Source organism: Typopeltis vanoorti, chromosome 2 (genome assembly GCF_054136105.1).
Source record: "Typopeltis vanoorti isolate ZY-2024b chromosome 2, IOZ_Tvanoo_1.0, whole genome shotgun sequence".
NCBI lineage: Eukaryota > Metazoa > Arthropoda > Arachnida > Uropygi > Thelyphonidae > Typopeltis > Typopeltis vanoorti.
Genome location: NC_143550.1, coordinates 175,489,337 through 175,513,348, shown reverse-complemented (window position 1 = coordinate 175,513,348; position 24,012 = coordinate 175,489,337). Strand labels below are relative to the sequence as shown.

The 24,012-nt window shown below is 34.9% G+C and overlaps 1 protein-coding gene across 1 annotated transcript in view; it reads left to right on the top strand.

Annotated features, from left to right (window-relative positions):
- The window catches only part of LOC150109683 (caspase-6-like), a 272,422-nt gene that overhangs the window by 33,059 nt on the left and 215,351 nt on the right, over nucleotides 1-24,012 (top strand). Inside the window, exon 2 of the mRNA XM_090413966.1 lies at nucleotides 10,185-10,564. Coding sequence (XP_090270092.1) covers nucleotides 10,191-10,564 — 374 coding nt within the window. The 5' untranslated portion in view covers nucleotides 10,185-10,190. The remainder of the gene's footprint in view (nucleotides 1-10,184; nucleotides 10,565-24,012) is intronic.

Below are 24,012 nucleotides of genomic sequence, written 5' to 3'. Positions count from 1 at the left end.
ACATTAAGTTTGATTAAGTTTTTAATCACAAAACATGTTTAAGTATAATATTACAAAAAAGTCAGAATTTGTATTGCAAAAAGAATTAGTCCGAACAAAAATACAATATGTATTTTAATAGATATTTGATTCTTTTATAAATTAATTTACAAATTAAGGGATATTACATCCCATATTGTTTCTTAGCCGAATAAGAAACTCAAAGAGTTTCATGCCGAATATAGAAACTATATAAAGTTCGCCGATTCCAAGCATAAGCAAATACCTGGATAGTGTTACAACTGACCCTATAGGGAGTGCAACACCGAGGCAACTCATGGTAAGGGTGGAGCAAGCTCCGATCACTATTCTTGATATTAACTCATAATGTGAACCTAGCTCCTAATAAATGAATAATTTATTAGGACACCTCTTGGCAATACTCATAGAAGGGATGCAAGTTCTGTTCGCTACAAACTTGGTATTATTAACTAGGTCTACCTACTCACTGATGAAACCTCAATAAAGGTTGAAAAAACCGATCTGGGTAGTGACCTTCTCTCATAATGTAGAACAGAAATACAGCTCCTAGGAGCTAAGTTCACATTATGAGTTAATATCAAGAATAGTGATCAGAGCTTGCTCCACCCTTACCATGAGTTGCCTCGGTGTTGCACTCCCTATAGGGTCAGTTGTAACACTATCCAGGTATTTGCCTACGCTCGGAATCACCGAACTTTATATAGTTTCTATATTCGGCATGAAACTCTTTGAGTTTCTTATTCGGCTAAGAAACAATATGAGATGTAATATCCTTTAATTTTTAAACTAGTTATGTCGCCGAATTGAAGCCTTTGGCTCTTCATATAATGAATAATTCTTTTAATTTAAAATTCACTAATGAGACTTTTGATTTTGCATCTTCTCAGCCAATTTACTTAAATCTGGATTGTATGTCGTGCACTTTAATAGTAATTCGGCTTTCAAACTTTCATCAGTCAATTTTTTCCTATACTTAATTTTTCTCTTCAATTTAATTCATTGAAGAGAAAAATTGTTCGCAATTGTATTGAACCAAAAAGAGTCAAAACCCCAAAAGCAAGTCGCCTGGCATTTGAATAATTAGTTGGGAAAGAATTCCAACATTTAAATATAATTTCCTGTGGTGTTTCCTCCATAGTTTCCTCATTTTCTTCTCCGAAGTTTTTGTACCCAGATGCTTTTATTCTCAATTTCCAGAAGCTCCATTTGCAGTTGTGCAATTGATATTCCGGGAAAAGCTTCAATATCTATTAATTTTAAATTGCAATTTAACAGATGTAATATAAATTTCATCATCTCCTGATGTTTTTTAAAATCCTGAAATCTGCTTGTAAATGAATCTGAAATTACAGTAATAATCATTTCAGCGAATATTTTGAAATCAACTTTTTCTTGATTTAAATTCAATCTATAATTTTTTAGATTTTCAAAACATAAATTTTTCTTCAGTAACATCTACGAAAAACACTCTTAGTTTCTGTTCAAAGGTAAGGACTTCCTCTAATAATTGTAAAGCTGTTTCCCTTCCCTTGCAACTTCAAATTTAGCTTATTAAAATGTTCTGTCATATCAAGCAAAAAACAAAAATTTTGTATCCATTCCGGATTACGGAGAAGTTCCACATGATTTACATTATAATTTTTAGTGGTTAAGAAAACTATTCTTTTAATCACTGAAAAAAAAAGTCTGAATGCTTTTCCTCTTGATAACCATTGTACAGATGTAAATGTCACCAAATCTTTATGTTGACTACCTAGTTCCTCTAAAAATGTGTCAAAAAGTCTGTGATTCAACACCTGAAATCAGATGAACTTGATCATTGGCACAACAACATCCATCACTCTTTTTAGTTGTGGTAATAATCCCAAAGAATTTGCAACTAAAGCTTCTTGATGCAAAATGCAATGAAATGAAATAAATCTATGTGGAATATGAGTAGAGAATAATTTAACAATCCCCTTATTTTTTGCAATCATAGAAGGTGCACCATCGGTCGCAATGCATACTATATTATTAATATTTATATTTTTATTCTGTAAACTTGTTAGAAAGTTTCTGAAATATCTTGACCTGTAGTGTGTCCTTTAAGTGTTAACAGATCAAGAAATTCTTCTCGAATACTGGAAGATGTGATATATTTAACCATCACGTAGCATCGTGCCATATCGGAAATATCATTTGATTCATCAACCGCAATAGATATAAAATCAGCAGAATTAATAATATCCATAATTTGCATATTTGAAACTTCTGCAGAAATTGTTACAATCTGTTCCCTGACAGTTCCAGCCGAAAGAGGTAAATCTTTAATTTTTTTATGTATCTCGTCCTTATTTTTCATATCCTTAAATAGAATTTCAGAGACATTATACATGCAATTTTTTAGAAATTCACCATTGGTAAAAGGTTTTTCTGCTTTTGCTACTTAAAGGGATAACAAAAAACTTGCTTCAGTAGTATTCGACGAAGATTTCGTCCAAGTTGACAAATTTCTTTGCTGAAGCAGTGTTTTCTTTTTTGTAAATGAATACAAAATTTGTATTTCTTCAATAGCTTTTTTTCCTATTATCGCATTTTTTCTAGTTTTTTCTATTATCAGGATATTTTTTATTGAGGTCTAAATGTTTTCCTCGAAAATGTCATTCAACATTACTTGATTTGTTATTTTGAAGTCATAGATGGCAAATTAAACATTGCGGATTTCCATTTACTTCTATAAATGCAAATTTCTCTATCCACATTTTATTGAATCCTCTATTTTCTTCGATTATGTTGCTTTTTCTTGAACTCATATTAGGAGGGTTATTATCACAAATTTACCTGCAAGTAAAAACACAAATTCAACAAAATAACATAATAAAAATTAATTTGTGCATAACAGTACCTGACACTAAATTAAACACCAGTTTAGTACCACAATAAATAAGTTAACTAACAGAATATTTATTTTGACAGTTAAAATCCATATCTAAAAACTGTGGTGTTTGACAGGACAGCTGATTAGTTCAAATTTTCGGCGTGGTGCTAGTTACCTTAGGCACGGTTAACATTTAGTCATATTTCAAATATAATGTAGTTGTCAGTTGTTCATGTCACAAAATTTCATGCGAAATACAAGTCACATGCATAGTATCTAGCGCCACGAACAGGCTGTATCAAAAAACAATATTTAGTTGTTTGCATTAATTATGTCTCTTTTAATTCAATATAAAAGAGCCACACTTTGTTCAGCCAAGAGCCGCCAGTTCCCGACTCCTGACCTAGATGATATGCCCTTGCAAAGTGATCACTTAGTAACTGAATTATTTCTTCCATTTCTGTCACTTGAGCACTGAGTAAAGTTATCTTTCCATAATAATCCTTTCCCTTACTTGCTACATAGTGAAAAACTTTCAGTAGTGAAACTTTTGGTAACGTACCAAAAAAACTTATTCCATTCATTCACTACTTTCCAAGCAAAAAAATCTAGTCCTTGCATCTCTACCAGCTGAACTCTTACTCAACCTCCAGGAATAACTTCTTGTTCTGCATCCCCCCCCCCTTCTCTAGTGCTGGAATATTTTCTCTGCATCAGTCCTATAAATCCCTTGAACCTCCCTATCGGCCGATGTGGATGAAATAGTGACACCAAATTGCACTTCTTATCCATGTTATTCAATGGCTGTTAGAGCTTCGTATCCAGATTTAGCTGAACGTCTATAGACTTTGTGGCCGGTTGGGGGCGTTAAGTAATTTATGTTTCTATTATATTCCCTCTTTTTGCCTATCAACCAATTTCTGCATCTCACAAACACTCAATCTCTCCTCATAGTGAGCATTCCCCAGACCACTAACCATCTTGGTCAACTCTTGACTTTGGATCCTCTCCACTACTTACTCATCCCAAAATATATATCAAGGCCATGTGGATGTATTAAAGAAGAATAACTTCCTTATCTACTTGTTAGTGTTTTCTTCAATAGTCAAGTAATCTTATGAGCTACCTTGGAAATCTAAGCAATATATCTTCTATACTTTAACTCAGTCTACCACCACCCCGACATTTCCTGGATTACAGTTCCATCAAAGTGGTATACAGCTTATAGAAATGGACATTTTACCCAACCTGTAAGCTATCAACATTTCTTTAATTAATTATTACCCTACCCAGTGAAACTTTTAAAACTATTACCCTACTCAGCAAACAACTTAATAATTCCCTTCAGATTATTTCCTATATTATTTATGTACAAATTAAGCAGTATTGGTCCTAGCACAGAACCTTCGAGCGCACCACTAGTCACCTGCTTTCTCCTAGATTCTGCTCCTCATTTATTTATATTATGGCTTGTACACACAGTTAAAAGACAATAAGATATAATACACATGAGTATAGATAGGATACACATATATGATAAAAATTTTTAAAAAAATTTAAAAAAGTCTACATTCAGGCAAATACAAATATGAAATTTATGACAAGCATCAGACAGAAGATTAGTCATATTTTAACATTTAGGTTTTTGATTCAGTTGATCGCCTCTGGGGATAGATCAAAGATATCCTTAAAGTCACCTGGATATGCTGTAGGCTTGCATTCCTGTACTATATGATAAATGGTTTGGGTCTCTGCTCCACAGGGACAGTGGAGATTTGGTATCTTACCCTACTTTGAAAGTAAGTCTCCACATACACCATGGCCTGTACGAATCCTGTTAGCCATCGTCCATATATTCCTGGGCAGGTCAAATCCAGATGGTTTTTGGAAAATGTTTATGTGATTGCGAACTTTAGGTGATACTGCTTGGAACCACAGCCCATCCCGCCTACTCACCATACTATCATTCTGGCTAAGAAGATCACGGGCAGTTTTTACGGTAGGTCTTCTGGATTTTAGTCTATTAGATAAAGCATCTGGAATAAATTCATGTATTGGGAGATTTTGGTTATTTAAAATGCTTTTATATTCATGAAGCAAGGCTTCCTGTCATTGCAGTTCCGGAGGAGCAATATGGCTCAAAGTGAGGAGCCATTATATGGGTGTACTCCTAATGCAACCTGTTATTAAATGCAGAGTGGAGTTAAGTTGGGTATCTAGTTTATTGACATGGTAACTATTGAGCCAGACAGGAGCACCATACTCTGCTGCACTGTAAACTAGACCCACTGCAGTGCACCGCAGAGTTGTGGCACTTGAGCCCCATATAGTACCACAAAGCTTCTGAACTATGTTATTTCTGGTGCGAACTTTAGCAGCGATATTAATCATATGCTATTTATATGTCAGAGTTCTATCCAGAGTTATTCCCAGATATTTAGGTGTCGGATTAAATGAAATTAATGTTCTATCAGCATATATCTCTGGTTTACAAGACTATTGTTCCGGTGAAAGCAAGAACATTCGGTTTTACCAGAATTTGGTGTTAATCTCCATTTTTTATAGAACTGCCATAAAGCCAACAGATCATTTGTCGATATTTCTTCAGTTCTTTTGATGGACTTGTCGCTGATCGCCAAAGCTAGATCATCTGCATAAGCAAACTTCCTGCTGACTGTTTCAAGAATATCTGCGATGTAAAGGCTAAAAAGCAGTGGTGCGAGCATTGAGCCCTGAGGTAATCCATTCTTAAGCATTCTCTGTTTATTGATGCTTCCTCCAGTGACTACCCTGAAATATCGATCACACAGTAAGTTGTTTAGGAGATGACCCAATATTTGACATGGGACGACCTTAAGAAATTTATATATGAGTCCCTCCCTCCAAACAGTATCGTAAGCCGCTGTTAAGTCAATAAAGACAGGCATCTTTGAAATCCTGCTTCAATGTAGGTTGTTAAGCTGAGAACTTGATCTGTGCAGCTGCGATCTCTTCTGAACCCTGCTTGTTCTATTGGAACACGTTCTAAAATTTTATCACTGATCCTGTTCATTAGTAGTCTCTCCAACAATTTGTAGGTTACAATTAAAAGGGCTATGGGGCCATAGCTTTCAGTTCTGTCTGCTGGCTTACCTGGTTTTAACACAGCAATGATTTTTGTCCTTTTAAATTCTTTAGGAATGCAGCACTTTCAAGTATATCATTAAAGAACTTAGCCAGCCACGATCTTGCATAAGGTCCACAGTGCGTCAGGAATTCATTATGAACACTGTCAAATCCAGGAGCCTTTGCCATTTTGATATTTTGAAGAGCCGAGGATATTTCCTCACAGGGAAAAAGGCAAAGAGAATTGTTGATTCTTTTGAGTTACAGACTTCATTGCCTTTAGTTTGCGTTTTACCTCTTTAGTATGTTCTTTATCTATCGGAGCTCTAGAAAGTGAAACAATATGAGCAACTATGTGATTCGGATTGACAAGAGGAGATTCCTTTGGTGCAGTGGGGCTTAAACCCAGGATTTTTAAGTAGCGACCAGGCTTTTCTACTAGAGTGTTTGAAATCTATGTTATTGACATGGTAACTACATCTCCAACATCTCCACAAGGAGATGTGCTTTGAATACTAAGGCAAGTGATGAGAACTTATACCACCTTTACCATGAGTTGCCCTAGTCCTGAAAGTACTTCAGGCACAAACTTTGTTTGCTTACACTTGGATCTGCTCCTCAATATACCACTTTTTGATATCTTTCCGTCATCCACCCTTGTGTCTGTATAACCAGTGTCATGTCCATCCTCATCTGTTCTAATTTGTGTAACAGAGTTCCATGTGGTATTCTGTCAGATGCATTTGAAAAATCCAGCAGAATCATTGTGTAGCCATTCCCTTCTTGCAACTCAGCTGTCATTCTATTATAAAAAGTTAGTAATGGAAGATTTTTCACTTGGCTATGCTACTAATTATATATTTGGTTTTAGTAGCATAGTCAAGTGAAAAAACTTCCATAAACTTATCTCTAATCCAGAGAATTTTAATAATAAGGTGTGACACCCTTTGGCAACTCGTATAGGTTAATATGACTTCTCCATCACTTCCACTTTAGTATCATCACCTTTGGGTCTGGCTCCCACTGATGAGACCTCAATAAAGGTCGAAACTGGTCTGGATAGTGACCCTTCCCTTGATGCATAGCATTATACATGTCTGCAAGGAGATGTGCTTTGCATTATGGGATACTAAGGCAAGTGATGAGAACTTATACCACCTTTACCATGAGTTGCTCCAGTCCTGAAAGTACTTCAGGCGCAAACTTTGTTTGCTTAGACTTGGATAAAGGATAAAGCCAAATATATAATTAGTTAAAAAGTTAGTTGATTGTGCTTATATATATATATATATATATATATATATATATATATATAGCGAGAGAGAGAGAGAGCAAGAGAGACTGCTTAAAAACATAATTAAACCATTACAGCATCTACAAGTGAAGGAGGAATAATAATATTATTATAAAAATAATAATATTATTATACGGGTATCTCCATGGAGTCAGAAGACTCGTCGCAGGAGACCCAAACTATCAAAATATCTATCGTGCCTCTTCTTGAATTCATTTACAGACAAAGCACTCGCAACTGAGTCAGGCAATGCATTCCATTCATTCACCACTCTCCAAGCAAAAAATCTAGTTCTCACACTGTTAATATTTGTGGATTTTTATATAGAGGATATTCATAGATATTATCATAATATTAATCCTACCATAGAGATGATCTCTTTTCAACAATTATTTTTAATTTATTTCCGAGTGTACCTATATATTTATTTGCACAAGGGTTCACTCAGATTGGTACAATGACCTCTTTTTTACTATTTCTTTCAGAATCCAAATAAATCACTGACTCAAGACCAAAATAGAAAATAAACACATTTAATATAACAAAAACAATATACACACACACACACACACTTCAAACAAATATTACATGACTACAAATTAATTGGATCCAAGGCCTTTTAAAATTAGTCTTACACTTAAGACTAGACTAAACCCGTTGTTTGCACAATCACAAAATGTTCATAGCCGGTTTTTTTCTGTCGAGGCCCTTTTCCGAAGATATATGACTCTATTCTTCATTTTCACAGGATCCTTTTCCATCACTCATGTAGCACACATTAAATCTTCCTGAATCAATTCTGTCTCTTTAGTAGAAATAATAGTTAGATCTGGCGTCCTTAATATAGATGAAACTTCCCAATTAGAATTTTCTCGTTCTTTAGATTTCTATTAACGTTCTTTAGAACGTTAATAGCAATTTCTTCTTTTATTCAGTGATTATTGACAGTCTTAACTCTTCCATTTAAAAAAACTTACAGTTCTACGATTTCCTTTTCAGAATCTCCTATAAATCTTCCAATTAGCGTTTCCTCCAATATGCCTTTTAAAACGCCTATAGCAATATTTCCCTTTTATTTATCAATACTTATTCCACTTTGAAACTTAATAGTTCCACGATTCTTTTTTCGGAATATACTATTAATTTTCCTCCGACTGTCACATAAAAAAACTCAAGTTCCTCTGAATCTAAATATCTGCCGGCTTGTGTTCTAAATTTCTTCCGAATGCTATCTTGTTTACAGCCGTTACTCAGATACCGAACACTTTCCTTGTCAGCTGTCAATCACACATCGAACTTTTCGGCGAGCATGTGCACTCCTTGAAAATGACAAGCGAGAAACTAGGTGTAATGGTTGGCACATTGTCTCCATTAGCGACAAGAGAATGTCTTCATAAAATATAACTTTTGATAATTTTAAACTACAATAAAATTCCTTTAAAGTAACACAACTATTCAAATCTGGTAAGTACATCAATTTTTTAAAAGCTTTACGTATCATTTTTGACAAAACAATTTCAATAACGGGCACATCACAAGTGCTGACAATGCATGTTATGAAACAAACTAATAAACATTCTAACATAAACAATACGTAAAAATATTCAGAATTTTAAATTATGATTATTTTTACAACACCCTTGTTAACAACACTTTTCCTTACTTGTTCTTCCATCCCTCTCGCACAGCTGAAATATTTCCCCTGCATCAATCTCATAAAAACCTTTTAGTAATTTAAATGTTTCTATCATATCCCCTCTTCTTTGCCTATCAACCAACCTCTGTAATCCACAAGCTCTGAATCTATCAATGTAGGGAGCATTTTTTACACCACTCACGAACTTAGTCACTCTCCTCTGAACCCTCTCCACCACTTCCTCATCTCCAAGGAATCCAGGCAACCAGACTTGAGCGCAGTAATCCAGATGTGGAAGTACCAACGCCTTATAAAGAGGAATAATAACCTCTTTATCTCTGGATGTTAGTGTGTTCTTCAATAACCAAGTAATCCTATGTGCTATCTTGGACACCTTAGCAATATGCCATCAAAAAGATCAACCTTTTGCCAATTTTGCCAGCTTATTTAAATCATTTTGCAAACTCCCAACATCAGCTTGATTTTTTATTGCGTAATCCAACTTTGCATCATCAGTAAACAAGTGAATATCTCCCTTCAAGTCATTTCCTATGTCATTTATGTACAAATTAAACAATAATGGCCCAACCACAGAGCCCTGGGGCACACCACTAGTTACCTTCTTCATCATGGACTCTGCTCCTCCATACACTACTTTCTGGTATCTCTCCATGAGCCATTCTCTTATCCATATCACCAGTTTAGTATCCATCCCCATTTGTTCTAATTTGCACAACAGTATTCCATGGGATAAAAGAATGGCTCATGGAGAGATACCAGAAAGTAGTGTATGGAAATCCAGAAGTATAACTGTGTAGCCATTCCCCTTGTTCAACTCAGATGTCACTCTAATTGCTAAGCCAAGACTGACTGTTAAAAAAACCATGTAGGCCCCTATAGAGTATCATATTCTGATCCAGCCATTCTTGAATTCTGTCCTTAGCCAACTTTTCCAATACTTTTACCATCACTCCCGAGATTGGTCTATAATTTACTGCTGCAGTCTTAGAGCCACCTTTATGCAAAGAAATTATTTTGCCTTCCTTCCACTCCCTAGGGACCATACCAGAGTTCAAACTTGAGTTAAATAACCATTCCTGTCAAGCTCTCTCTCTGTAGACATGAAAACTAATCAAGATTTAAAAACTTGTTCAGTAATAATGTAGACTAGTATGCCTTTTCTTTCCTTCAGTATATATTAAATCTTTGTTATATTAAATCTTTCCCTTTTAAATTTTCAGTTAACAAGTTATTTTATAATCTTGTTTTAGATTCCTATGATGCAGACTGATGCATTACCATGCTATGATAATTATGCTCCTGCAAGCTACAGACAAAACTTTCAGATTATATATATAGAACAGAAATTTTCAGAAGTTCAGATCAATGAAGAGGATTTAAGAAAAATTCATTTTCTTACAGTGGACAAAATAGGAGTCGATAATTATACACGTTACAGACAATCAAGGCAGTTTTGCCTTGAAACCTTTTTAAGCTGCTTCACTCACACTTTGAACTACACAGAATTATTTTGTGAGCTGTTATTTATAATTAAAAAATATAAAGCTTTAAAAATTTTTGATACTTGTCAACATAAAGCAAGAATAAAGTACAATGAAAAGTCTAAGAACAACAGTATTTCAAAGTTTTGGTGAGTATCATATCCTCTTTTATAGATCAAGTATATATCTTTTATTGCCAGTTAGATAAATTAATCTCTATCATGATTGATAGATTAATTTCTGTTTTTTCAATAAAAACGAATCACATGAATATTTATTTGTAATTGTAAAGAGTGCACAGAGCATCATCAAATTCCTGATATGTACCCTCAGGGGGTGTACAGTATAATTATGATAGTACTACATGAAAAAGTTACATCATCACTAAACTTTCGATCAACAATTTCCCTCCAAATTAATCTGTTATCTGTCAAGATTCCAATATTATCAGATCGTATATTTTAAGGTGCTTTGTACTATATCAATCCATCTATCTACATCTTGGTCTTCCTCTGGGTCTTTTCCTTGCCAACCTGGCAAAGAACACTTGTTTTGCTAATCTTTCCTTTCCTATTCTGTTTAAGTGACCAGTGACTATACCACCTGAGATTAGCTCTGTTAACACATGCCTGAATGCTAACAATGACAAGTTCTTTCCTAATTCTTCATTTGTAATGTGATACTTCCATTGATACTATCTGTTAACCCCACAAATGTTTCTTAGACCTCTCATATCAGAGGTCTTCAGTTTTTGATTAGAAATAAAACTCTTAATCAAGAGTTTTATTTCTAATTCAGCTCTCAGATTCGTAAGTTAAAATTAGTTTGAACACCATCTTGTATATAGCTAATTTAGTGTTTTGACTAATTTCTTTCTTATTTTATATAAATTTATTCAGTTGACTTCCTACCATACCAGCTTTACTAATTCTGTTGTCTATTTCCATATTTAATTTACCATCTTCGCTCAAAATTGTGCCTGAAATGTTTTACTTATATGTTTGTTCACCATTCAAGATGCAGTTGATGTTTTCAGTGCTTCTGCTTATATTTCATTGTCTTTGTATTTTTGTTGCTGATTTTCATGTCAAATTTATTACAACTGTTATTCAATTTAGTCAAGGAATCTTGCAGACTTGTACTGGATTTATTAAGAAGTATAACATCATCTTCATAAAGTAAAGAGCTAAGATTAATATCATCAATTTTTATATCAGATTTAATACCACTTTCCTTCATAATGAATAATAGTGGAGATAATTTGCATTCTTGTCACACACCTGATTTAACCTCAAACCATCTTCCTGTACCTTTTTTCAAGTCTAGCTGCTCACTTACAGCTTGAATACAGACTATGTATTGCTTGATATAATGTCCCATTTACACCATATAACTGTAGCATTTACATAGTAGCATGTAACAATGAGTTCAAAACTGAGCTCATTGACCTTCAGAACACCTTTTTAGCCAATTGTTGCAGCCCCTATAAAATAGATGAAATAATACATGCACCCTCATTGCTCCTACAACCAACACACAGTATCATAACAGAACTATTCTAATCCTATATATTAAGGGCACACACAAAAAAAAAACTCTGAAGTTCTCTCCAAATATGATCTTCATGCCACTTTTAAACCATTCATGCAACTCAACCTTCTTCGACTCTCCTAAAGATTGTCATCCGCTTGCACATCCTGAAGCTTATAATGTTCATTGTGCCTGCAGTTTGGCCTACTTTGGACACACTAGTAATCAGATAACATCTTTATGATAAGTTGGGACTAGCAGACCATGCTCTGGATACTCCTTCATATAGAATTAAGTGGAAGAAGACATTGCTTTTACGCAGAAGTTGCTATAGGTCCAAAGTACTATGTGTAGAATCAGCATCTGTTATGAAGCGCTCCAACCTCAACAAGTATGTTTGCATTAATTTGCCAAAGAGGGCACCTTGTTAGGACATTCTTCTTCTTCAACCTTTTGGTTCTGTCCACTGCTGGACGAAGGTCTCCCCCATAATTTTCCAGATCACTTGGTTTTCTGCCTCTCCCATCCATCTCACTCCTGCAATTTGTTCCAGTTCATCCCTGCACTTTCTTCTTGGTCTTCCTCTTTGTCTTGCTCCATCCATTGGTCTCCACTCTGTTGTTTTTCTAGTCCACCTCCCATCGCTGCATCTGACAATATGGCGCCGATTTCCACTTAGCCTTTTTTATATATTTTACAATATCCATGACACCTATTTGAGTTCTTATCCAGGTATTTGTCTTCCTATCTCTTAATGTTATTTTTAGCATACTTCTCTCCATGCAATGTTGTGTTGTTCTCAGCTTTTTGCTTAGGGCTGCTGTTAAAGTCCATGTTTCTCCTCCGTTTGTTAGGAAGGAAGTATGCACTGGTCGAAAGCTTTCCTTTTTAGACACACAGAGATGTCACTTCTGAATATGTCTCTCATTTTCCCATAAGCCATCCATCCAAGGTGAATTCTTCATTCAATCTCTTTTCTTTGGCAATCCTCAAAGGATAACAATTGGCCCAAATATACATAGTAACTTGTTCTCTTTCATGGTTTTCAACTTTGACAGCAATGATTGGTCGATTGGTAGAGCCTCTGCCTATTAGTAGCTCCGCAAAAAGTTAAGCAAGTTTGAGCATGGTTAGTAGTTGGAAGGGATCAGTCTTTCGATGCTGTTGGAACACTCTTCCTCGATGAGTCTTTGAACTCCCTGGAGGTGTCGCATAATAATAATAATAATAATTTCTATGGTTCATGTATTTATTCATCATTATTTGTGTTTTTTCTCTATATTTAATCCAATTACACTGGAGGCTTCATTTAGCTGATTTAGCCTCTCTTTCAGATCTTCAAGATTATCTGCTATTAGGACAACATCATCTGCAAATTTCAGATGATGATGCAGCCTTTCTTCATTTACATTTATTCTTTTTGTTTCCCAATCAAGGCTTCTAAAGACTTCCTGTAGTGCAGCTATAAATAATTTGGGAGATATGGTATTGCCTTGCTGGTTCAGCCATTCTTGATGTTATTTTATTAACAAACAGGACATTATTCTTGATTGTTTTATTTATTAGGAATCCTACACCACCAGTTGAGTTTCTGTCACATTCACAGTGGTAGAGTAGATGTCCATCTTTTAATCGCACGAGTTTCTTCTTTCCTTCTTATTCTCTGAAAGGCCCACAACGTCCTATTTTATATGGTCCAAATCCTTCATCAGTTCTTCCAATCTATCATCATCCCGTAGAGATCTGCAGTTATATGTCCCTACTAATATCCTTCTATCATTGTACACTGTAGGTGGACTCGTTATAGATAGCTAGTGGAAACTGTAGCATATTTTAATGCTACAGTTCTTCCTAAAACTTCAACAATAAATAATATAGAATACAGTAAAACCATAGCTATCCCATACATTAAAGGGTCATCAGAAAAAAATTAATAGAATATTCTATACTATTATAATGTTAATGCCATTTTTAAACTACCTTGAAAATTAAAAAAATATATTCAACTCCTCTAAGTATCCTCTCCCCCATTGTCACACTCTGGAGTTTATTGCATCTGTTGCACCTGTAACTTACCTTATATTGGAGAAACTGGACATACAATCCCTATCTGTCGGGGCGGGAAAAGGAAAAAAAAAAAACGTGAATGACACATTAAATGTAACAATTTTAGTGAAGCAGACCTCTCAGATCACAACTCTTAATGTCTTAAACCAAATTGATTTGAAAAGTACTTGTTCTTTACATAATGCAAAAACCTGGTATGAATGGAAATTTAAAGAAGCCTGTGAATTGTGATTAACCACCCTAATCTTAACAATAATGGCATAAAAATCCCAAGAATTTGGATGGCACATCCAATGGGATAACTTCATATTGATATGAAGTCAGCCCACTTAGTTTTCCAGCAAACCTTGACTTTAGGACTTCAATTTTTCAGCTTTTATTGGCCACCATCCTTACTGGTTTGTTGTAATCTATATGTATACTTAAGTAATTTTTTTGTGTGAATGTGTTGTTCTCCAGCTTAATTTAATTTTGTAACCTAATAGATAAAAACAATAACAGGATCTAGCTTTGATATGGGAAAGTTTTTTTTTTCACCTGAGGTCAGGCCAATACTTTTAATGGTTGGTCAGTAACTTTAGCATACCATGTAGATTGTAGTGCAGCTTATTTTTTTGTATATATGTGTATACTCTAGATGATGACTTTAATGTGAAGGCCTAAATGTTGAGTGTTTGTTTATATTAAACTAAAAGGTTTTACTCTAACACGGTAGCTGTTTCCATAATTTTCATGATGTACAAATTGAATTGTTTCTAATGTTTTAGTGTAGTGTTGTCACAGTTATAATTTGTGCCCTGATGATTCTGGATAGAAAACTAGTGAAATATATGTTCAGTAAATTAATATGAATGATCAGCAACACCTAAGCCTTTCGATTCATAGATTTCACATAATTTGCCTTAGTATCCCATAATGTAAAGCACACTTACTTTCAGATGTGTGTAATGCTCTACATTATGGGAAGGCCACTACTCAGACGGATTTTTACTTTTATTGAGGTCTCAACAGTGGCAGCCAGACCCAGAAGAGATAACAGGGTTGAATTGATGCAAAAGTTCTATTTCCCATATACAAATAGAAAAGAAAGATGCTTTGCAGTATGGAATACTAAGGCAATTGATGTGAAGTCATCAATCTATTCATGAAGATACTTCACGTGCAACCTTTGTTTGCTCACGCTTGGATAAAGGATTAAACAAGAATATAATTTCTTGCCAAGTATTTCAGGATGCTACAATAGTACTAAATGAAAAGTTTATTATTGCTAACTTCTTATCAACAGTTTTACTCCCAATTAGTCTGTTTTCTCTCATTTATATTGTCAGATCTTATATTTTGGTTGGTCTTCTAAGGGTGCTGTTAACTGCATCTTTCCACCTAATCTTCTTTGTGTATTATTATCATTATTATTTTCTGCCATCAAATAGCTGTTTTACTAATTTTCCTTCTCCAATTCTGTTTAAGTGACTGATATCGTCTCTCAGTTTTTCTCAACTCATAGTTATGGTCTAGTTTGTGATCAACTGTTTAATTTCTAATCCAATTCTCAAATTCATAAGTTAATTTGTTTTGAACATTGTCTTTTGATGCTAGTTTAATGTTTGGCCAAAATTTCTTTTATTCCATAGAAATTTATTCTGTTGTCTATTTCTATATTTAATTTGCGTGAATTTTTTTTTTATGCAACTTCCATTCATTAATGGTTGTCATCCTGTAGTACATTACTATCTCAGGTCAACTAAGGATTAATTCTTCTTTTTATTATTTTTATATCTTATGGATATTTTGCCCACCATCTAGAAACCTTGCTCTAATGACCCAGTATGAAACTTTTCAAGTCACTTCAGGCCTCTGTGTAGGTGTGAGATGAAATTATTGCACTTTAAGTTATGAAATTCATTTTTCAACTAAAGACTAACAAACATCGATGAATGTTGCAGAATTCAAATCCTGAACCTGTTTGTTGGAGAGGGTGTATGTTAACCATCAGCCAATCGGGCTGACATGTTTTCCATTCCATTCTTGCCTGTTTTCATAGTCCAAGCTAAATAACTGGAAGGAGACCTCCACATACATTTTTAATGAATGTGAAGAACTGACCAGTGCTTTTGACCTAATGTATAATCCTCGCCTTCCTTGTAGGGCACTGTGTTAGCTATCTACGTGGATACTGAATGAACTAGCATAGGCTTGCAATTTGGGATTTAACTAATTAAACTATTCTAATTGGCTTAAACTATAATGCAAAATGATGGTACAACATGACAGAATGTCATGTTGTACCATATAACCAGGCAATGTCTGTTGGGACATTGCCTGGTTTAGCAAGATCCTGGTAGTTTTCATTAGGGAACCAGAGCAAATAGCAAAAAGTCATCTACTGGAACAGATCTCAGAACATACTCCAACTGAACATCAGCAGAGTTCAAGATTGGCACACTGTTTACATAAGAAGCATCAATGGAGAAGAAATAGAACTAGCAGAAGAAATTGGTAAATACCAGATTAACATAATAGGTGTTATCGAAACTAAGAATACAAAAAGAGGTGAGATCCTTATCAACAAATAAAATGTTATATTCAGGCAATAATGATCAGGGAAAAGGAGTAACTTTAGGTTTTCAACAGTGAATATGAGGATAATCTTCTTTAATGGCATGCGATATCAAGTAGTGATGTGTGCAAATATCAGAAGGGAACTGGACAATGAGACTTATTTGTGCCTATGGTGACACAGATGGGTTCTACCAAGGAAGAAGTGGAGGAATTTTTCGAGGCACTGGAGAAGGAAACTGACAATGAAAAGAAAAAGTTGGTTCTTGCTGGAGGTTATGATGATGATTTAGGATTTTAATGGCACAAGAACAGCAAAGGTCATATTGTGGCATATCAATGGTTATAGTGGTACACAAGGTAGGACAATCACAAACGTGTTAAGGGTTTAGCCAGTTGACAGAACATTCTTTTAGCAGATGTGTGCAGTATCCATATGTCCCAATTGCAGAATTCTTATCTAGGCAGTGCAATGCTTAGAGCCTCTTTCTCATGCATCCGTCTCTTTATCCAGTGCAGTGGAAACACTGCACACTGTTACATACTCCAAGTTGATAGATCTTGGGAAAGTGAGCACTCATTATTTGAACTCCATCTGCTTCTGATACCAAGGTATCATTTGCATTCAGTAAAGTTATTCTTCCACATTCATTCTTTCTTTTACTTTTTCATTAACTTTTTTTATATTATGGTTTAAGCCAATAAGAATACAATTTGGTTGGCTAAATCTGAAATTTCCAGCCCATCCTAATTCTTTCAGTATCCAGGTAGATACTTAACACGTTCACTGCCACGCTCCTCGGGCATAGTTTGTTACCACACACCAAGCACTTTCACTTCTTCAAGGTCAGTACGAGTCAACATAAGAGTATATTCGTAGTTGGCTTGTGAGGCTCATATACCAACTACGAGCATACTCGTAGTTGGCAGCGAACGTGTTAACAGGGTGCACTACGAGAAGGTGAGGATTGCACATTGGGTCAGAAGCTCTGGTCAGTTCTCTGCATTCCTTTAAAGGCTATGTGGAGGTCTCCTTTCAGTTATACAGCTTTGATCCTTAAGCGCCCCTTGCTTTCAGCTTAACAGTAAAATTCTTTTCAGTTGCCTTTAGCCTGTCACTTCCAACTTTTAGTCACTCCCAACCTATTTCAAATACTACTTCATTTAAGCACTTTTTCAAAGATTTCCATGCATTGCTGACATTTTTACCATTCAGTAACTAATACCATGGGACCAAAGATAGTATTCTTTTAAATTGATCATAATTTCCAGCTTTGTAGTTCAGCATGTAATATGTTCTAATGGGAATATCAATATAGTTAGATACTTCTTAAGAAAGCGTGGCATGATTACTGTCACCAACTGGTGATAAAATAATCATATTCTTTTACTATGGATCCAAAGATAGTATTCTCAGAGTTTATCGTGATTACCAGACATGTGGAAATGTTTTGGAAAAATTTGGAGAAAAGTAGAGACAGTGCCTGGTAAGTATCTGCTGGATTTCTGTTCAGGACGTGGACTAGTTATTACTGATGCAGTGTTCCAACATAAGAGAGGATGCAAGAAGTGATGTTTTCCCACTGGTTCAGTACACATGAGCATACAGAGGATTTGAAATTGGAAGTGATCGCCATTTTGTTTTGAGCATGACTCACTCCAGTTACTATCTCATGAATATTTCTGCTTTTGCCTTAATCCTTTACTGTATGTTATTCATGAAAGAATTGAAAACAAGAACTAAACCTTTGAGTTTCACTGGCAAACCCTGATGGAAACATTGATTGATTCAGCCGGTAAGGCATGTAGTTAGTTTGTCTGCAAGGATAGAAAAATCCAAACTCCATGGTGGACTCAGGAAGTTAAAGAGGCAGTGAAGGAAAAGAAGAAATCATATTGAAAGTTACTGGCAAGTAAGTCAACTTTGTGCCCTTAGAAAATACAGAGAAAAATATGAGAAAGTGAAGCAGTGTGTAAAATTAGCTAAACAAAAGTCATGGGAAGACTTTGGTAAGAACATTGAAAATAAACATAAGGAAGGTGGTAAAAATATTCTGGAGACTAGTAGCAATGCAGGAAAGAGTACTGTAAAAGTTTTCTGAGATGATGATGGTCACATGAAATAACAGTTGAGGTAGCATGATAAAATTATGTTGCCCCTGATTTTACATCAAACTATTTTCCCATCTCCTTTAGTGATGTCTCAGTTATAATACCTGATTCACTGTTCACCTGGTTCCCTGGAGCTTTGTTTAAATGGGTAATTTCTCTCTTCTTGACATTTCATCTTGTTATACCATCATTGTCTTTTGATTTAAGCCAATAGAGAATACAGTTTGGTTATCTAAATCCCGATTGCCAGTCCATACATCTTTGATCACTATCCAAGTAGACACTTATTGATGAAGTGCACCATGAAAAAAGTAAGGACTAGACATTTGGTCAGAAGTCCCTGTTGGTTTTCTGCATTGTTTTAAAAGCTATGTTGAAGTCTCCTCCCATTTATCTTGCTTTGCTTCTTAAATTTGGTCAGAAGTCCCTGTTGGATTTCTGCATTGTTTTAAAAGCTATGTTGAAGTCTCCTCCCATTTATCTTGCTTTGCTTCTTAAATTACTACAGAACTGAAAACAAACATTGCAACATGTACCACAATAAATAAGTTAACTAACAGAATGTTTATTTTGACAGTTAAAATCTGTGGTGTTTGACAGGACAGCTGACCGATTAGTTCAAATTTTTGCTGTGGCACTAGTTACCTTAGGCAGGATTAACATTTAGCCGTATTTCAAATATAACGTAGTTGTCAGTTGTTCATGTCACAAAATTTCATGCGAAATACAAGCCACATGCATAGTATCTAGTGCCACGAACAGGCTGTATCAAAAAACAATATTTAGTTGTTTGTATTAATTATGTATCTTTTAATTCAATATAAAAGAGCCACACTTTGTTCAGCCAAGAGCCGCCGGTTCCCGACTCCTGACCTAGATGATATACCCTTACACAATAAATAACAGAAAAAACTCGCGTAAAAAGATTATTTATTAGTATAATTTTCACCTGTGTGTCGCAGGCATCTTCAGTACATTAAGCTCAAAATTAAACACTAATTGACAATTCCAAAAAGCGGCACCTAAGTAGCATTCCATGAGAAACTGACTTTTGTGAAGAACTCTTGTCTTTCTCCAATGAACTCTGTCTAGTGAAGATGGCATGTTCAGAAAGTCCAGACTTTTCAGGTTTAAAGTATTCAATATAAGATTGGTGTTCTTTTAGCCGAATAGAGGCAGATCTTCCCGTTTGTCCGAAATAAGATAATCCACAAGAGCACGGAATCTGGTAGACACCTGGATGATTAAGATGTGGAAGCTTGTCCTTAGGAGACGTGAGAAAGGTGGAGATTTTTCTAAATGGTCGAAAGGCAACAAAAATATTCAGTGGTTTTAAAACTTTTGCTATACGTTCACTGATGCCTTGTACATAAGGGATAGTAATGCGTGTTATTTCCTTTGTGTTTGAAGAGGAAGACATTAAAACTACTCAAAGTTCTTTTAATGAAGCAATTCTTATAACCATTAGATAGAAAGGATGAAGTTATGTATTGTAGTTCTTTCTGTAAAAGATCATCTGTAGAACAAAAGGAGTGGGCCCGATGAACCAGTGTTTTAATAGTTCCTGCCGTTTGACTGGGATGGTGATGAGATTCCGCATGGATATAATGGCCTGTATGAGTCGTCTTTCTATAAACTGAGAAATGTAGGTTACCATCTGGTTGGCGAAGAATTAGAAGATCTAAAAAGGCTAACTGCTTACTTGATTCTACTTCTAGGGTAAACTTGATCCTAGGATGAAATGCGTTTAACTTATTGAGAAATTGTTGAAGTTCATCAGAAGAGCCATTCCATACAGCAAAAATGTCATCGACATATCTGAACCAATGCGTAGGTCTGGGAGAAATATTGTCAAAGATAAGTTGTTCAAAATGTTCCATAAAGAAATTGGAGATAGCAGGAGAAAGAGGATTACCCATTGCTGTTCCTTCAATTTGTTGATACAACTTATTTTTAAAGGAAAAATAACCAGAATTTATTACAAAATCAAATACGTTTACAATGTCAGAAGGAAATTCCTGTTGTAGTAATTCAATACTTTCCGAAAGAGGCACATTTGTAAATAAAGAAACAACATCTAAACTGATCATATCAGAAACATCCAAATGAAGATCTGAAATTTTATTTTTGAAATCCAAAGTATTTTTTATATAAGTATCAGTTCTTCTAGTTGAAGAGGAGAGTAAATTTGATAAAAATATTGAGATTTTGTAAGTGGGGCAACCTATACAATCTATGACTGGTCTCAACAGAATGCCTGATTTATGAACTTTCGGAAGACCATACAATCTAGGTGGATGACCGAAGAAGGTTTTAAGTTTTATCTTTTGATCTTCATTCCATGTAGATACATTATCTATAAGAGAATTAAGTCTCTTCAATTGACTCCATGTAGGATCCAATGTAAGAGGCCTATAAGTTGAATAGTTGCGAAGTAAAAGTGACATTTTTCTCTCATATTCCTTCCTATCTTGAATCACTATAGCCTTCCCTTATCAGCTTTCGCAATTATTAAATTATTGTTATTCTTCAGTGATTTCAATGCTTTAAACTCAGAGTAAGAAAGATTAGGACGAGGAGGCTTGGCATGAAAAAGAATTTGTGCACATTCAAAACGTAATCTGTTGGCTGTTTTTTGGGATAAGGATTGAATACCCCTGTCCATGTTATGAAAAAAATCCATAATTGGCACCTTATTCAGTGTAACAGTGAAGTCATATCCTTTTGATAAAACAAAATGTTCACAGTCTGTTAGTGGACGTCTGGAAACATTTATGACTACTTTATCTATATCAATAGTATTATTACTGGATCTAGGTAAGCTGACTAGTGATTCAAATTTGTGTTTTAGCTTGTCACGAGAATCATTAAAGACCTTTAAGTAAGAACTCGAAGATATGCGCATTACAGTAGTAAAAGTTTCAACAGTTAAAACAGATTCCAGAGCATTTTTTATATCCATAATTTCTCTATTTAAGATGGCAAGAGATTTTTTAGCTTCGTGTAGCTGAATATTTAAAAGCCTTACTAGCTTTGAAGTAGATCCGATGAGCTTTTGGGGACCTAAAAACTTCTTTTATTTTACAACAGGTTGGAATAACCTGGGCCATCTTACATCGTTTAAGGAATATTAATCTGTTAATGCATTTGATTTTGTAATAAATTCTGGTTATTTTTCCTTTAAAAATAAGTTGTATCAACAAATTGAAGGAACAGCAATGGGTAATCCTCTTTCTCCTGCTATCTCCAATTTCTTTATGGAACATTTTGAACAACGTATCTTTGACAATATTTCTCCCAGACCTACGCATTGGTTCAGATATGTCGATGACATTTTTGCTGTATGGAATGGCTCTTCTGATGAACTTCAACAATTTCTCACTAAGTTAAACGCATTTCATCCTAGGATCAAGTTTACCCTAGAAGTAGAATCAAATAAGCAGTTAGCCTTTTTAGATCTTCTAATTCTTCGCCAACCAGATGGTAACCTACATTTCTCAGTTTATAGAAAGAAGACTCATACAGGCCATTATATCCATGTGGAATCTCATCACCATCCCAGTCAAAAGGCAGGAACTATTAAAACACTGGTTCATCGGGCCCACTCCTTTTGTTCTACAGATGATCTTTTACAGAAAGAACTACAGTACATAACTTCATCCTTTCTATCTAATGGTTATAAGAATTGCTTCATTAAAAGAACTTTGAGTAGTTTTAATGTCTTCCTCTTCAAACACAGAGGAAATAATGTGCATTACTATCCCTTATGTACAAGGCATCAGTGAATGTATAGCAAAAGTTTTAAAACCACTGAATATTTTTGTTGCCTTTCGACCATTTAGAAAAATCTCCACCTTTCTCACGTCTCCTAAGGACAAGCTTCCACATCTTAATCATCCAGGTGTCTACCAGATTCCATGCTCTTGTGGATTATCTTATTTCGGACAAACGGGAAGATCTGCCTCTATTCTGCTAGAAGAACACCAATCTTATATTGAATACTTTAAACCTGAAAAGTCTGGACTTTCTGAACATGCCATCTTCACTAGACTCAGAGTTCATTGGAGAAAGACGAGTTCTTCACAAAAATCAGTTTCTCTTGGAACGCCTTTATAAAGAAACATGTGAAACTCTACTTCATTCTCCTAACTTAAACAGATCCGACAGCTTATGTCTATACCCTTTATGGGAGATAGTAGTTTACAAATCAGCTAATCTTTCTGAACTTTTTATTGTATTAATTTTTTTTTTTTTTTTTTTAAGAAAGTTATTGACCTTTTTAGTTATCTTACACCAGCTACTTAGGTGGCGCTTTTTGGAATTGTCAGTTAGTGTTTAATTTTGAGCTTAATGTACTGAAGATGCCTGCGACGCACAGGCGAAAATTATACTAATAAATAATCTTTTTACCTGAGTTTTTTCCGTTATTTATTGTGTACCGATATGTCTAGGGTTTACCTCTTTTAAAACTTATGATATACTTTTGAAAAGTGATCACTTAGTAACTGAATTGACAAACTTGTCAGTGTTTATGGTATAATCAGTGCCTTAAACATTGAATTCCTTACCATTTTGCTAAAGCAAAATGGTAAGGAATTCAAAATGGTGAGGATAATGTGAACTTCATTGCTTTCGCAATGCACTCCTGTCTTATTTTATTTACAAGAAATATCACACTTCACTTTCCCTTATATTTTGATAATATATAACTTTCCAAACAAGATATGATTTCTCTTCTTCTGCTGTCTTATGCTCGTTGTTTTTCGTAGAAAAAAAAAAAACCCCGTTTCATTCATAGCTTCTTCAACCCTCCCAAATCACTTGATGTTCTTTTCCACTGAAGATACCACATTCTCATGTTCACTTGTTAACATGAGAAGTGGTATCATGTCAACAAGTGAATAAATCCTAAATCTGCTTATGCTTAGAATACTGTTCTCATGTTTTGAGTGCTGCATCAAAAAATCTCAATAAAAATTCTTGATATTCTATCCATAAGAGGCTATTCTCGTGAATAGGCTCAGACGTAGGTTATGTATTTTCACTATATAATTTAAGAAAATTACAGTGTACTAGGATATACATTAAAATAAATTTTAATATATTTCAATATTTCGTCATGTTGCCATTTTCAAGAACTTAAGTACAAGACACGTGCCCGCAAGCACAACAAAACATTAACTGAGGAAGAAGTAGGAAGCTATTATTTTTCCTAAAGTGCTAATGGTGCCCTCTAGCAGGCAATGTTGATATTCTTGGGCGATTGGGCTGAGGGTCTTCTAATGTATTTTTTCCAAATTTGAGGAAGTCTCATGCAGCCAAATTTGTTGAG